Source organism: Malus domestica, chromosome 01 (genome assembly GCF_042453785.1).
Source record: "Malus domestica chromosome 01, GDT2T_hap1".
NCBI lineage: Eukaryota > Viridiplantae > Streptophyta > Magnoliopsida > Rosales > Rosaceae > Malus > Malus domestica.
In genome coordinates, this window is record NC_091661.1 from 26,230,486 (window position 1) to 26,242,878 (window position 12,393).

Genomic DNA, 12,393 nt, shown 5'->3' on the forward strand with positions numbered 1-12,393 from the left:
TGCATTACCTTTTTTTTTCTTCATGTTGTTATCAAATAGGACAGGTGTCAAATGCATAACCTTATTACAGGCTCGGCAGTGGGTTCTGGGCACAACAGATTCTAACTCATCAAACATTTGCGCGCATGAGAGGATAGGACAAAAGTCCCGTGAGTCCCATGACGTGGCTTTTTGGTTGTGGGACCCACAGAATCACGTGATTTCAGCGCTGGTACGCGCCAGCGCAAATGCCAATCTCCTCCTCCTCCCTCCTCCCTCCACCCATAAGCTCCTCCTCTTTCATTCGGATAATCCCACCTTCTCAATCCAGTCCCGTCCAATCCAGTCCAGTCTGTATTCCGATGGATAAAAAACTAGTACAAGTTTCGGAGCAAGAAATTTGTATCGACTTCGCACTCGACTCCAAATGCCGCGCTAACGTGCGCCTTACCTCCCTATGCGCCACCGCCGCCGTAGCCTTCAAGGTCCAAACCTCCTCCCCTCACAAGTTCCTCGTCAAACCGCCCACCGGCTTAATCCCGCCTCTCTCCCACGTCACCTTCCAGGTCATCCTCAAGCCCCAGATCCAGTTCCCGCCCGCCTACCCTCGCTCGCCGTCCGACAAATTCCTTATAAGAACCGCAGAGTTCACCACCGAGTTAACTCACTCCGACTCCATCAACCACTGGTTCTCCAGCTCTTCGTGTCCCCGCGGGTCCACTCACGATATCAAGCTCAAGGTCGCCTTTGTGGGCCCCTTGCTGTTGCGCCACGCCGTCACTTGCGGGGACTACGACGGCGTCAGGAATATAATCAAGCGGCAGAGGACGATTCTCGCCGAGTTGCCGCCGGCGGAAGCTGAGTCGATCCTCCGGATTGCGACCGAGTTGGATAACCCGGAGAACTTGATTAACTTACTGCTCGAAGGGGGATTGAGGATTGACCCGATCAGCGATCAAGTGCATTACGGCGGAGATTCTAAATGTCCATCCAACGGACGCGATGAGCTAGACGTGGCAGGGGCGTGTGATCGACTGGATGATGTTCTGGGACTGAGGGAATCTGAGCCGTTGGATTCTAAGGACAGGGGAAATGGCAGGTGTGCCGAGGTGAGGAAATCTAGTGCGGACCCCACTACAACTATTGGCCACAGCCGTTCGCGCCATGATTTTGTTCATGACAAAGATGTAAGTTGCTTATTTTTTTCGTTTTTATGAAATATGTTTGCTAGGTCTTTCCTAGTGTTACGACTTACCACTACAATAACACGACACAAACATGCACAAAAATTAAGTGTTATGATCAAGCTTTATTGTGTCTAGTTTCTAAAACACCGGTATCGTTGGAAATATCAATATGCAAATTTGTAAAAATATAAATAGATATCTCGATATCGATATTGGTTTCTTAGAAATTTAACAGATACATCAAAAATATTGAAAAAGTCTATTGGTTTTAGCCAAAATTTAAAAGTTTTTCGGATATTATATAAGGTTAGATCTTTGATTATACTTTTTGGATATGTAGAAACTAGAAATGGGAGAACTAATGTTGATGGCAGCGAGAAGAGGTGATTTGAAGAATGTTGAATTGTTGTTACAAAATGGCGCGGATATAAACTGCTGTGACCAATATGGCTTGACAGCCCTGCATGCCGCGGCCATCAAAGGCCACAAGGACGTTGCTCGGGTGCTCATCCGATTTGGGTCGGACTTGGAATCCCAAGACGGTGAAGGGCACGCACCCTTGCACATGGCCGTGGTCGGCGGGAGCTTAGAGACAGTTCAAATCTTGGTTCATGGTGGGGCTAACGTCAATGCCAAGAGCAACGGCGGCGCCACCCCTCTATACATGGCTACTGCTATGGGGTACGATGATATAAGTGAGTTTCTTACCAGCAGAAAACATTAATTTGAACCACATTTACTGATCGCATTGAAGACCTAATACGAGGTGAGTACTCTACCATTCGGAGATAGATATCATAAAACTAGGAAACTTCACTCCTCTGTATTTTTCATTGGAGTGTTGATCCGTACTGTGAATTTGGAGCCAGGGATACTCCACCATCCATTGTCATGATGACATCATTCCCGTCGTTTTTCTTGTTCTGTTTGCAAGATTTCTTGGCCTCCAAGTACTTGGTTTAAGCTTGATTAGGTATAGATGTGCTAATCTGCATTTTATTTGTAATATCTCAAACAGAACAAAAATGAGAGAAGCTTTATCTATGATCGCGTCGATGCTTATTTTGTGAGTCGAAAACAGAACAAAAATGTCGAAAACTTCCTATTTCTATCTTTGTGTTGGTTAATAACTTGGTATATATAATATAAGATTGTACAGGTGAAATTAAGATGAGCAACTCTGTTCATGATTTACTTGCAGCTCTTGATGGACGCCAGAAACCTTTCTTACCGAAAAGAAACTGATCCCGGTAGAGGGCTGTAGACCAGTGAAGCAACTGCAGAATTGGTCTCAGCTTGTCTATCACTTCCATTGTGTCCTGAACCACTAGATATCCACCGGGCCTTAATATGCGATCCATCTCCACCACGACATCTACAATGTCGCATCTGACAAAATCGAAGACTAATATCAACAAAATTGTCGACTGGTGTGCGAAACTAATACTGACATGCTTTCATTAGATGATCTATAGCAATCAAAAGGTCATAAGAGCAGTGAGAAAACATAATGTACCTGTCTGGAAGTTTTTCGAAGAGGAAACTGGAATGCAGCAGATCATATGTTCTAGGGTAGGTATTCAAAGACTCGCACCAGTCATGGTATATTCCGATCAACCCTCTGTCAAAAATAGCTGGAAGAGTATTTGGCAGATGAATGGGAACGATGTTCATTACCCAGAGTTGTTGATCTGTAAGTGCAGCAGCGAATCTGAAACTCACCACCAGAATCTCAATGGCTAAGCAGTTCGATGACAAAACAAAAATGAAAATATGGAAGTACCAACAACTCATTTGCTAAATATGTTTACCCTCCAAAACCAGCATTCATATCCATTACATTCCGCACAGTCGACCAATTTATAGCAGCATTTTTCTGATAGGCATCTGAGACAAGCGCAGTCCAGTGAATGGTGTCCTTGTAGAACATTTCCTCCCCTTCTGGGTCACGTATTAGGCTTGGAGGTTTACTGGTAAGTCTGTTTGGCCACGGCAAGGGCCAGCTATAGCGAGGTAGCGGGGCAAGACATGCAGTGAGCGGCGCATACCTGTAACAAAAACACAGACAAAATTACAACGGTCCAAAGGTACTCTCTGCTCAGACAAGTTTTGTGTTCGTCCAAAGCTTTACACAACCGCTACTGGTAGGTAGTAGCGCTACGAGAGAGGATAACCGGAAAATTACCATGCACCTACTTTCCTCTCTGCAGGACCACAAAGAGGTGGATAGTTTTCTTTACGTTTAAAATATCGGACAAAGGCAATAGGCTTCCGATATATTACAAGCCCGATTCCAGTTGAATCGACAGTCTTAGCAACGACGTCCCAGCACATTGATTTTGTCAGAGCCTCCATTGCTGGAAGAAACATGATCAATATCAAACTTAGATCAGCTCCACGTACATAGTACATTTTATTGCTGAAGTCTAAACTCTAAAGCTTCCATGAAATGCAGTCCAGTAAAGAAAACAGAAGTTGACTATAGGGATGAGTGAAAGAGAGAAACAGAGTTGGATTACGAACATTTCCATACACTTGTATCTCTTTCATTGTCGCGATAGACTGGCGTAGCAGACCATACGAAAAACCCCCCAGGCCGAAGAACCCTGTTGAGCTCCAGTAGCGGTTTCCCTCCTGCACTAACCAAAAACCGTCAAAATAACCGTAGAGAACAGGACACAGAATAGTGCATAACACTTCCAAACTCGATAGACAAAGTACCATTTGCATCCCAGTGAACCCGGCACCTTGCACAGTGAATCAAATCAAATGCATTGTCCGGAAATGTCAGCCTTTGCGTTCCAATCACTGAGAGAGTAGCAGGAATTCCCCTTTCCAGAGCAAACTGTATCTGAGCTTCGTGTTCATCTTTCGGGGCAAATGACATGGTAATGACATCTTTATCCAGCAAATAGCCGCCAAAGCTAGCAACACCGCAGCCAACGTCCAAAACAACCCTGACGTGCCTCCCCCATTCAATGACCGGTAAAGTCTAGAACGAAAACAAAGAGAAGCCAATCAACATTTCCAAAAGGAATGTAAACCCGAAAGCTGCCAAGCCGGCCAGCGCTGTACCTTTTCGATGAAATCGGTGTAGTGATCAACTCCATCCTTAAACTGAGTACCGCCTCCGGGGAAAATGAGATAGTCATCGGACTTCTTCACCCAGTTTTGGTCCTTCTTGTACTCGACGAGCTTCGGGTGAGGAACGTTGTCATACCATATCTAGAAACAGAGAACATCACCAATACATTATTGAGTGAATGTAAACAGAATAAGCCAACAAGCACTTCACATTTCCACAAACACTTTCCCAGAAAGGAAAATCATGATTTTTTTGTCTCGGAAAATTAAAGTCAATCCAACAACGAACCGAATCACCCATCTTCTTCATTCAAATCAACAAACCCATTTGAGAAAATCCAACAACAAACCATCACCCACCTTCTTGAAACAAATCAACAAAACCCATATGAGAAAAACCAGAAACAAATCTTACCAAAGTACAAATCTCACCATGTCCCTGCTCTGAGGCCACGGAACCGGCACCTTGTACCCTTTGGAAAGCGGCTCCAGGCACCGCGGCGGCGGCTGGGGGCAATGGCGCTCGCGGTGCTCCATATGCCGCCGCGACTTCAACGCCTTGATCGCCTTGGAATTGTCCAAGCACGGAATGTAATCGACGGCCACCGGACCCGTACAGAGGTTCCAATTGGGAATCCCAGAAACAGGGAAAGTGGGTTCCTCCCAAACGAGTTCGTCCCCTTGGGGCGGCTCTCCGGCGGGGTTGGAGGGCGCGGGAGGAGAGATGGGTTGGGAGGAGGAGGGGGAGGTCTGGAGATCGGAGTAGAAGAAGAGAGGGTAAGGGGCGTTGGTGGTGATGTTGGTGAAGAGGAGGACGGTGATGCAGGCGAGTGGGAGTAAGAGTGTGAAAACGAAAGGGAACTTTCGCTCTTTGAAAAAGCTGGGCACTGAGATTCCCATTGTTGTTGGTTGATAGCTCTGTGTGTAGAGAGAGAGAGGAGAGATAGGAGAGAGAGAGAGAGGGGGGGAGGTGTATTTATATGGAGTGGGGGGAGAAGGAGGTGATCGGGGGATTTGGAGATGGAGAGAGGAGTACGCGGTATTTTTACGAGGATTTTCGAAATGTCGTTAAGCGACGGAGACGCTCTCTGTCTCTCTGCAATTATTTTATTTATTTATATTTGGAACACCTCGTACGCAGAATTTAAATATAATAATCATTTTTGTTGTAGAATACTGGTGAGTGGTTTATATTTGGTAAACCCTGCACTTATTTGAAGATGCTTCTTTGAAAACAGTCATAAGTGCGTTGAAATTTCATCAAAAAAGTGCTTTTCAAGAAAGCACTTGAAAACATCTTTGCCAAATATTGTTAATAACTTAGGGTTTGTTTGACAAGTGTTTTTAAACGACTTAAAACGTTTTTAGATAAAATATTTTTGAAACGAAAACTTAGTAAAAATACAAGTTAATTCTGGAAAAGCACTTGAAGAACTTCCAGCAAAAAGCATATAATTGGTGCCTTAGCAAGAAGCACATAAAATGTTTTTAGAATCCAAAAATATTTTCTCTAAAAATGTTTTTAACTAGCCCTTAATAGTTAGTGATAGTGCCACATTAGTTTGGTTGTTAGTGCTTTGACACTTGTATATATGATGTCATGATTAGTTAGTTAATCAATCATAATAAGAAGTTGATTAATTAGTTTAAAACTAAGCATATTTATGAAAATATATTTAGTTACTAAATAGAGCCCACACACAACGTGGAAAATGGAGAGAGAACGTCGGGGTTTTTGTTTTTTTTTTCTTTCCTGAAAATGCTTATGCAATGACATGTGGGGTTAGGAAAGAGCAAAAAAAAAAAAAATGGGACTTTAACGAAAATCACTCGGTACTGTTCATTTTAACGAAAAACCATATTTTTACACTAAAAAGTCAATCCTGGTACTATTCACTTTACCCTTTATTTTGTCCTTATTATTAAAACTCAAAGTTTTCAAACCATTTTCATTAGTTTTCCTAAAAAAAAAATCTTTTTGTGCAAAATTACCTTCATGAATAGAAGACAAATCGTCTTTTTACCTTTTTTTTATTGATAAAAAAAAATTCTATTAATACAGTGTTATAGATTTGAAAGCATTTAGCTATTAAAAAAAGATTCTATTAATAGTGTTATAGATTTGAAAACACTTTAAAACATCTTGTTTGTGGCGAAATTTCAATTCAGTCGATGTAGAATTGATTCTCACAAATATTATCCTACAATACCAATTCCAGTCGAAGTGTCAATTCTTTGCGTTTAAAATATCTTATTTGAATTTTTTTTTAATTTCCCAATCCATTGATTGTTAAGGAGGAGTTTCTCCTCAAAATACTTCGTATCTATTCACAGAATTTCGTACTTATGATTGAAACCACTCATATTATAAATCACTCTGTAAATATCATCTCTGCAAAAAATCAATTAAACTAAGATGGTTTAGTCAACCAAATATAACAAATAGATAGACAGTTCATAATACTTTAACCAAATTCATCATTTTATTTTTATACAGTTCGATAACTAAATAATCTTAACTTTAATTCATTTTTTTTGTACATGTAAACTTTGAATAATTATTTATAATTGATTTTTTTTGTAAAGTTAAACTTTAAATAGTAATTTATAATATAAATAATTCAAATCATAGACTCGAGATTTTGTAAATAAACCACAAGATATCTTAAAAAGGAGTCCTTCCTCGATTTTTGAGGAACCAAGTCTTTACATCGATTAAAAAAAGAGAATTGCAGGCAGTTATTTCTATTTTATTTATTTTTGAAGGCTAAAATCATGTACTCATGTGTGTAGCACTATTACAATTCAATAAACTAAAAGTTGCCCTCCCAAAAATTTACGTGATTAGCAATTATCGAATCTTTACAGATAAAAAAATAAATTTAAAAAAAAATCATAGTTTTGGTGTTTATACCCACAAAAGTCAATGAAATTGTTTGGAAAACTTTCGGCGATTTGGTTTTGACGACAAATATTTCTTTTGATAGTTTGAAAAAATTGACGAGATACAAGGTCAATGAAATTGTTTGAAAAAAAAACTTTCGGCGATTTGGAAATTGGATGACAATTTTTTTTTTTCTCAAAACAAAAACTTAACTAGTAAATATGATGACCACGGGCACATTATGAATGTGCATCGTCATTGGCTAGAAAATTTGTTTCTCTAAACACATGCCTCCAAAAGAGAGCGAATAGAATTTGTGAGCCATCTAATATCCTCAATAATATTCTTGAGTATCCATGGTATTAAACAACGGAAGAGGCTCCTCTCCGGATTCACTTTGTGGGAGGATCCTCACATTTTAACCGTTCATCGTATATCGTATAGACAGCTTTCGTCAGATACTATTTCTATTTAATTTTAAATGAAAAAAATCAAATGATTTCTAACAGCACAATGCACGATGAATGACTAAGATGTGAGGATCAACGATCTTCAAAATGCAAAAAGTCATGTAATTTCTGATAGCACGATGTATTATTTGTTTGCTCACAGGTGATATATCAGAGGACCAACAATCTTCAAAATGCTCAAACGTACAAACAAGGTGAGCAAACAAATATAAGCAGGAGGGGCACAAAACTTTCTCCATTACTGCTTTAGACGCCGAACTAATAACGGTATCATGCATCCTCATTCCTCCACGAAAACTCGGCTCAGTTTGGTAAATTGCCGAAATATCTCGATGATACAATACTTCGAAATTGGTTTTATACAACTGTTAATAAAACAAGAGTGCAAAATAATCAAAAGGGAACTTGCATGATGGAAACGGTGTCAAGCCACTATATCTAATCCACATTTTTTTCAATCTAATATGGCAGGTCCTCCGTCGATGTTAACTTCTCCCATTCCGGTGTCTTCTTCCTCCTCACTACCCTCATCACCGCTAACCTCCTCATTCTCCTGGCGAAGCTTACTCATGTGCTCAGCAAGTAGTTTATCATCCCGTTCACTCACCTACACCAGTACACCATATTAGACCCAGAAATAAATAAGTTTCCACGGCAAGTCAATCGAGATTGCTATGGATAAGAAATAAAATGGTACGATTGTTCAGACAAAAAGCAAGTTCTGGAGGTTCTGAACTAAAATATTTCAAGAAGTCAAATTCGAATGGATATCGAAAACAGACGGCAAAACCAAGATTAGTTGTAAAATAGACAAAACATGATGAATAGGGTGGACCACTCACCACTCTGGGTGCTTCCTTCACTGTTAGTTTCCCCTTGTGATGTTCAATTTCTTGTGTGCACGCTACAATTGCATTGGTTAGAACTGATATGCCTTGCTCCTGCCCAACCCAGAACAGAATTTATAAAACTTTTTAGCTAAGTAGCTAGTGACAACTCTACCATCATATTTCACAACTGTCTGCAGGAAGGTCAACAGAAACCATGTGCTACAGTTCCAGCTTCCAAAAGTATATAGTATCGTCAGAAGAGAAGTTGTAACTAATGCTGTATCGATGCAGGATGTGCATAAATTGATAATATAAATCCAGCAATATTTCAGAACCAAAACGCTACGAGGAAACTAAAATAAGTGCTAGAATGGCAAGGTCAAATTATACCATTGCCAAATTTAAAGTTCAAACTGAAGCTACACACTATTATGCATCGGTTGGCCACAAGAAAGATTAAATCGTGGATATATGACACAAATGCAGAAAACAAAAAATATGTAGGAATAGGCTGTGATCCATTAACAGCCATCAGATGATATCTTAACCAACTCAAATTCGAAGGTTCGAGGTACAAAATTTGAAGATCTACTTTTTTACAACAAGAGTGTTCAGGCTCAGAACTTTAATGTTCCTTTTTTGCCAGACAGGGTAACGAACATTTAAACCCTGAATCAAAACACTAGCTTATTCCCAACAGCATGACATACAATGTAGTCTATATAGACATAGCAGAAGACATTATTGGCATGCCACTATACAGCTTCGTGTGGTAATCTAGATTTCTGCATGGTAATTGTTTAATTGTAAAAAGAATTGATCAAATCAAGACCAAATTAGAATTTGAGCAGACCTTATCAAGAGTCTGTGTGGTAAGAACATAAAGTGGAGGAGCAACCAGTTTAATTTTCACAGGACAGTCATTATTGCCCACAGCTTCCGCTTTCCTCATGGCATCCTGCAGAATACAATGTCTAAAATCAAAATCCCGCCAAAAATAGAAAACACCATGAAAGAAAAATAAGGGGAGGTCACAGAGAACCTTAATGTGAAGAACACCATCAAATTGGAAGCATTTCATTTCAATATCAGCTCGGATCTTCAATGGTTGTGGAGTCATTCTTCTCCTAATATTCTTCACCAGAGATTCTTTAATTTCCTCTGACACAGCAGGAACCACCTTAGTGACCTACAAATTCAGATGCAAGGAAGCATGACACCTCTATATATGCGATATAAACAGGAGAATATGAGGCATAAACCTCAAGCAAAAAGGCATTACCTCTTGTCCATCAGGGCCAACCTCTTTGACCTCACGTGTGAGGGTGCTAAGAACTGAATCAGGATCAGTCACAACTATTTTGAAAGCCTGCAAAAAGTAATAATTTCATGTTTATTACCGAAAATCAACACCACAAACAGACATTGAAACAACGGTAAACATCCTCACCTCAAAAGCATGACCATACTTCCGATATAACGGCCAGCCAATATTGACATACAAGTCCTGTAACAAGTAATGTAAAGTAGTAATAAGTTAATATCCTACGAAACAAAATGAATAACAAACAATAAAAAGTAATCACTATAGTCAATCAATAACACATTTGATCTTACGCCATCGATTTTGCTTAGCACCGAGAAAGTACATAAATTTAAAGGAACTGGATGCAGCTATCATTTACAAAATCCCAATTAACAATAACACAATATACATAGCTTTATAATTCTGCATAAAAAGTCTAACTTTCTTCCCCCGAACATACAATTCTCACAAAATTCTCAGAACCCAAAACATCACAAAACCCCAACAATCGAAATTGAAACAAAATTACCTCCAAATCAATCCCCAAAGTCTCACCCACGTGGCGCATGATGGAGTGGACGAGCTTGCTCTTGTTGTACCTCTCCTCGCAGGCCTGGATATCCTCCTCGGAAACCCTCCGCTTGCTCAAATCAATGTATCCCTTCTCCTTGTCGACCCTGAGGACCATGACGGGCTCGATGCGGCCGACCTTGATGAGGCTGCTGACACTGCGAATCCGGCGGCGGGAGAGCTCAGAGAAGAGAATCATGCCCTCGATGTTGTTGTACTCGAGGAGGGAGACGTAGGCGCCCATGTCGGCGATGTTCTTGACCTGGATCATCACCGCCATGTCCACCTCCGGGTACCGCGCTTCGTACATCCGGCACTCCAAGTTAGGCGCTTGGGAAGCCATGGTTGCTGCTGGTCGGTAGATTTATTCGCCTAGGATTAGGGCTTAGAGAGAGAGAGAGAGAGAGAGAGAGAGAGAGAGTTTCTGGTTTGCTTGGCGCGCCGGAAAAAAGAGGGTTAGGGTTTTGACAGCACAGAGAGAGAGAGCTTAACTGTGATGGTATGACAGATGGTCTAGCAAACGTTCGTACCGGAAACGCTGTTTTCTGCATCTTTAGTTTATGGTGGGCCGGGTAAAGCCCACATAGATCAAGGCCCAAATATAGAAAGTAAAGAAACAAGAGAGTTTTAACGAAACATTTTCGGTATTTTTCATTTTTACTATTCCTGGTACTATTTACTTACACCTTTATTTGTTTTTTTTCATTAAAATTAAAAATTTTGAGGAATTTTCGTTAGTTTTCCTAAGAAAAAAAGTGTAAAAATGGAAAAGGATAGAAAGTAAAGAAAAAAGAGTTTTAACAAAACACTTCTGATACTGTTCATTTTTATCATTCCTAGTACTATTCACTTACACCTTTATTTGCTCTTTTTCATTAAAACTAAAGTTTTTTAGGACTTTTCGTTAGATTTCCTAAGGAAAAAATGTAAAAATAGAAAAGGAACGTCGACAGCAGGATTCGAACCTGCGCAGGCAAAGCCCAACAGATTTCGAGTCTGTCTCCTTAACCACTCGGACATATCGACCGTACGCTATTGATGCCCCGAAATAAAATTATATGAAGAATTACATTGTATCTCTCTTGCGTCTGCCATTCCAATTTTTTTTTTTTTTAAGTTTATAACTTTAGAGACATTTTTCTTGACAATTTATGTATGGGATATTTAGCTTATTTCAATTGAAGTTGCATTTTCAAACTTTGGTCTCATTGCTTATTTAGTAATGTTTAGCATAAAAACTTAAATTGCACAAGATTTATATAACTCAAATGTGTTTGAAATATTTTTACATAAAGCACTCATACTCGTAAGCACTTTTTCTAAAAGCGTTGTTATTAGATGCACGTTGGAAATTTCATAAAAAAAATTCAAATACTTCTTGGAAAATTGATAGTGTTTCTTGGAGAAGCACTTGCTAGGTGTTATCCAAAAAATTGTCTCTTAGTACTTCTAAAATTTGACACTCAAATGTGTTTTGTAGCGTCTTTAATTATTTATAAATGTTTTTAGCTATTCCAAAAGTAGTTGCCACCTACTATCTCACCTCTCGTGCATTTTGTGTGTGTGTGTGTGTGTGTGTTTTTTTTTAAAGGGGATAATTGGTGGTAAGCCACGATTATCCATCCCTTTCGGGTGCTGGGAAGACTCGCAAAGGCATTTTAGCTTCCCTCTGGCCACAGTCAAGCAAACTCACCAGCTTGGAGCTCAAACCTGGGACCTCTTTGTTTTTTTGTATTTTAGGAGCCGGAATTCACGTCCTTACCACTGGGGCACTTGCTGTTGCTATGTTATTTGCACTAGTTCTTTTTGCGCACGATAATGTGGTAAAACTACTTCCTTACTCGAAGCTTCCACAATGTCCAACATTGCGAGAACTTTTTAACATAGAGCATTTCGTTAAGTTCCCTTAGTTCTACTTAACTACTAGAACAGTAGGCTTTTGCTATCAGCCGTCTTCACCGGAATTAGCCTCGTAGGGTGGTTGCTGTGACGATCTTTTTACTCACTTCATGTGCTGCTGTTGCGCACTGGTTCAAGAGCGACGAGAACTCGAACTCAGAGGCTTTGAAGGTAGGTGACATGA

The 12,393-nt window shown here is 40.0% G+C and overlaps 3 protein-coding genes and 1 non-coding gene across 4 annotated transcripts; 1 reads left to right on the plus strand and 3 right to left on the minus strand.

Annotated features, from left to right (window-relative positions):
- Positions 1 to 85: 85 nt before the first annotated feature.
- LOC103426422 (protein VAPYRIN-like) lies at positions 86 to 2,210 on the plus strand. Its single transcript, XM_008364512.4, has 2 exons — positions 86 to 1,166; positions 1,507 to 2,210. The coding sequence occupies exons 1-2, from the start codon at positions 228 to 230 to the stop codon at positions 1,888 to 1,890; spliced, it is 1,323 nt and encodes a 440-aa protein (XP_008362734.3). The 5' UTR covers positions 86 to 227; the 3' UTR covers positions 1,891 to 2,210.
- Positions 2,211 to 2,246: 36 nt separating this feature from the next.
- On the minus strand, positions 2,247 to 5,415 carry LOC103417784 (probable methyltransferase PMT23). The gene is made up of 8 exons (XM_008355942.4): positions 4,683 to 5,415; positions 4,242 to 4,391; positions 3,888 to 4,158; positions 3,690 to 3,800; positions 3,352 to 3,523; positions 2,978 to 3,214; positions 2,683 to 2,877; positions 2,247 to 2,555 (listed from the first exon to the last, which is right to left on the minus strand). The coding sequence occupies exons 1-8, from the start codon at positions 5,148 to 5,150 to the stop codon at positions 2,351 to 2,353; spliced, it is 1,809 nt and encodes a 602-aa protein (XP_008354164.3). The 5' UTR covers positions 5,151 to 5,415; the 3' UTR covers positions 2,247 to 2,350.
- Positions 5,416 to 7,863: 2,448 nt separating this feature from the next.
- On the minus strand, positions 7,864 to 10,843 carry LOC103417781 (eukaryotic translation initiation factor 2 subunit alpha homolog). The gene is made up of 7 exons (XM_008355939.4): positions 10,270 to 10,843; positions 9,885 to 9,941; positions 9,717 to 9,803; positions 9,477 to 9,623; positions 9,288 to 9,392; positions 8,447 to 8,545; positions 7,864 to 8,211 (listed from the first exon to the last, which is right to left on the minus strand). Exons 1-7 carry the CDS (start codon positions 10,651 to 10,653, stop codon positions 8,059 to 8,061), a joined length of 1,032 nt encoding a protein of 343 aa, XP_008354161.2. The 5' UTR covers positions 10,654 to 10,843; the 3' UTR covers positions 7,864 to 8,058.
- Positions 10,844 to 11,254: 411 nt separating this feature from the next.
- TRNAS-CGA (transfer RNA serine (anticodon CGA)) lies at positions 11,255 to 11,336 on the minus strand. The gene has a single exon. It is a non-coding gene; the product is annotated as a tRNA-Ser (tRNA).
- Between the last annotated feature and the right edge of the window lie 1,057 nt (positions 11,337 to 12,393).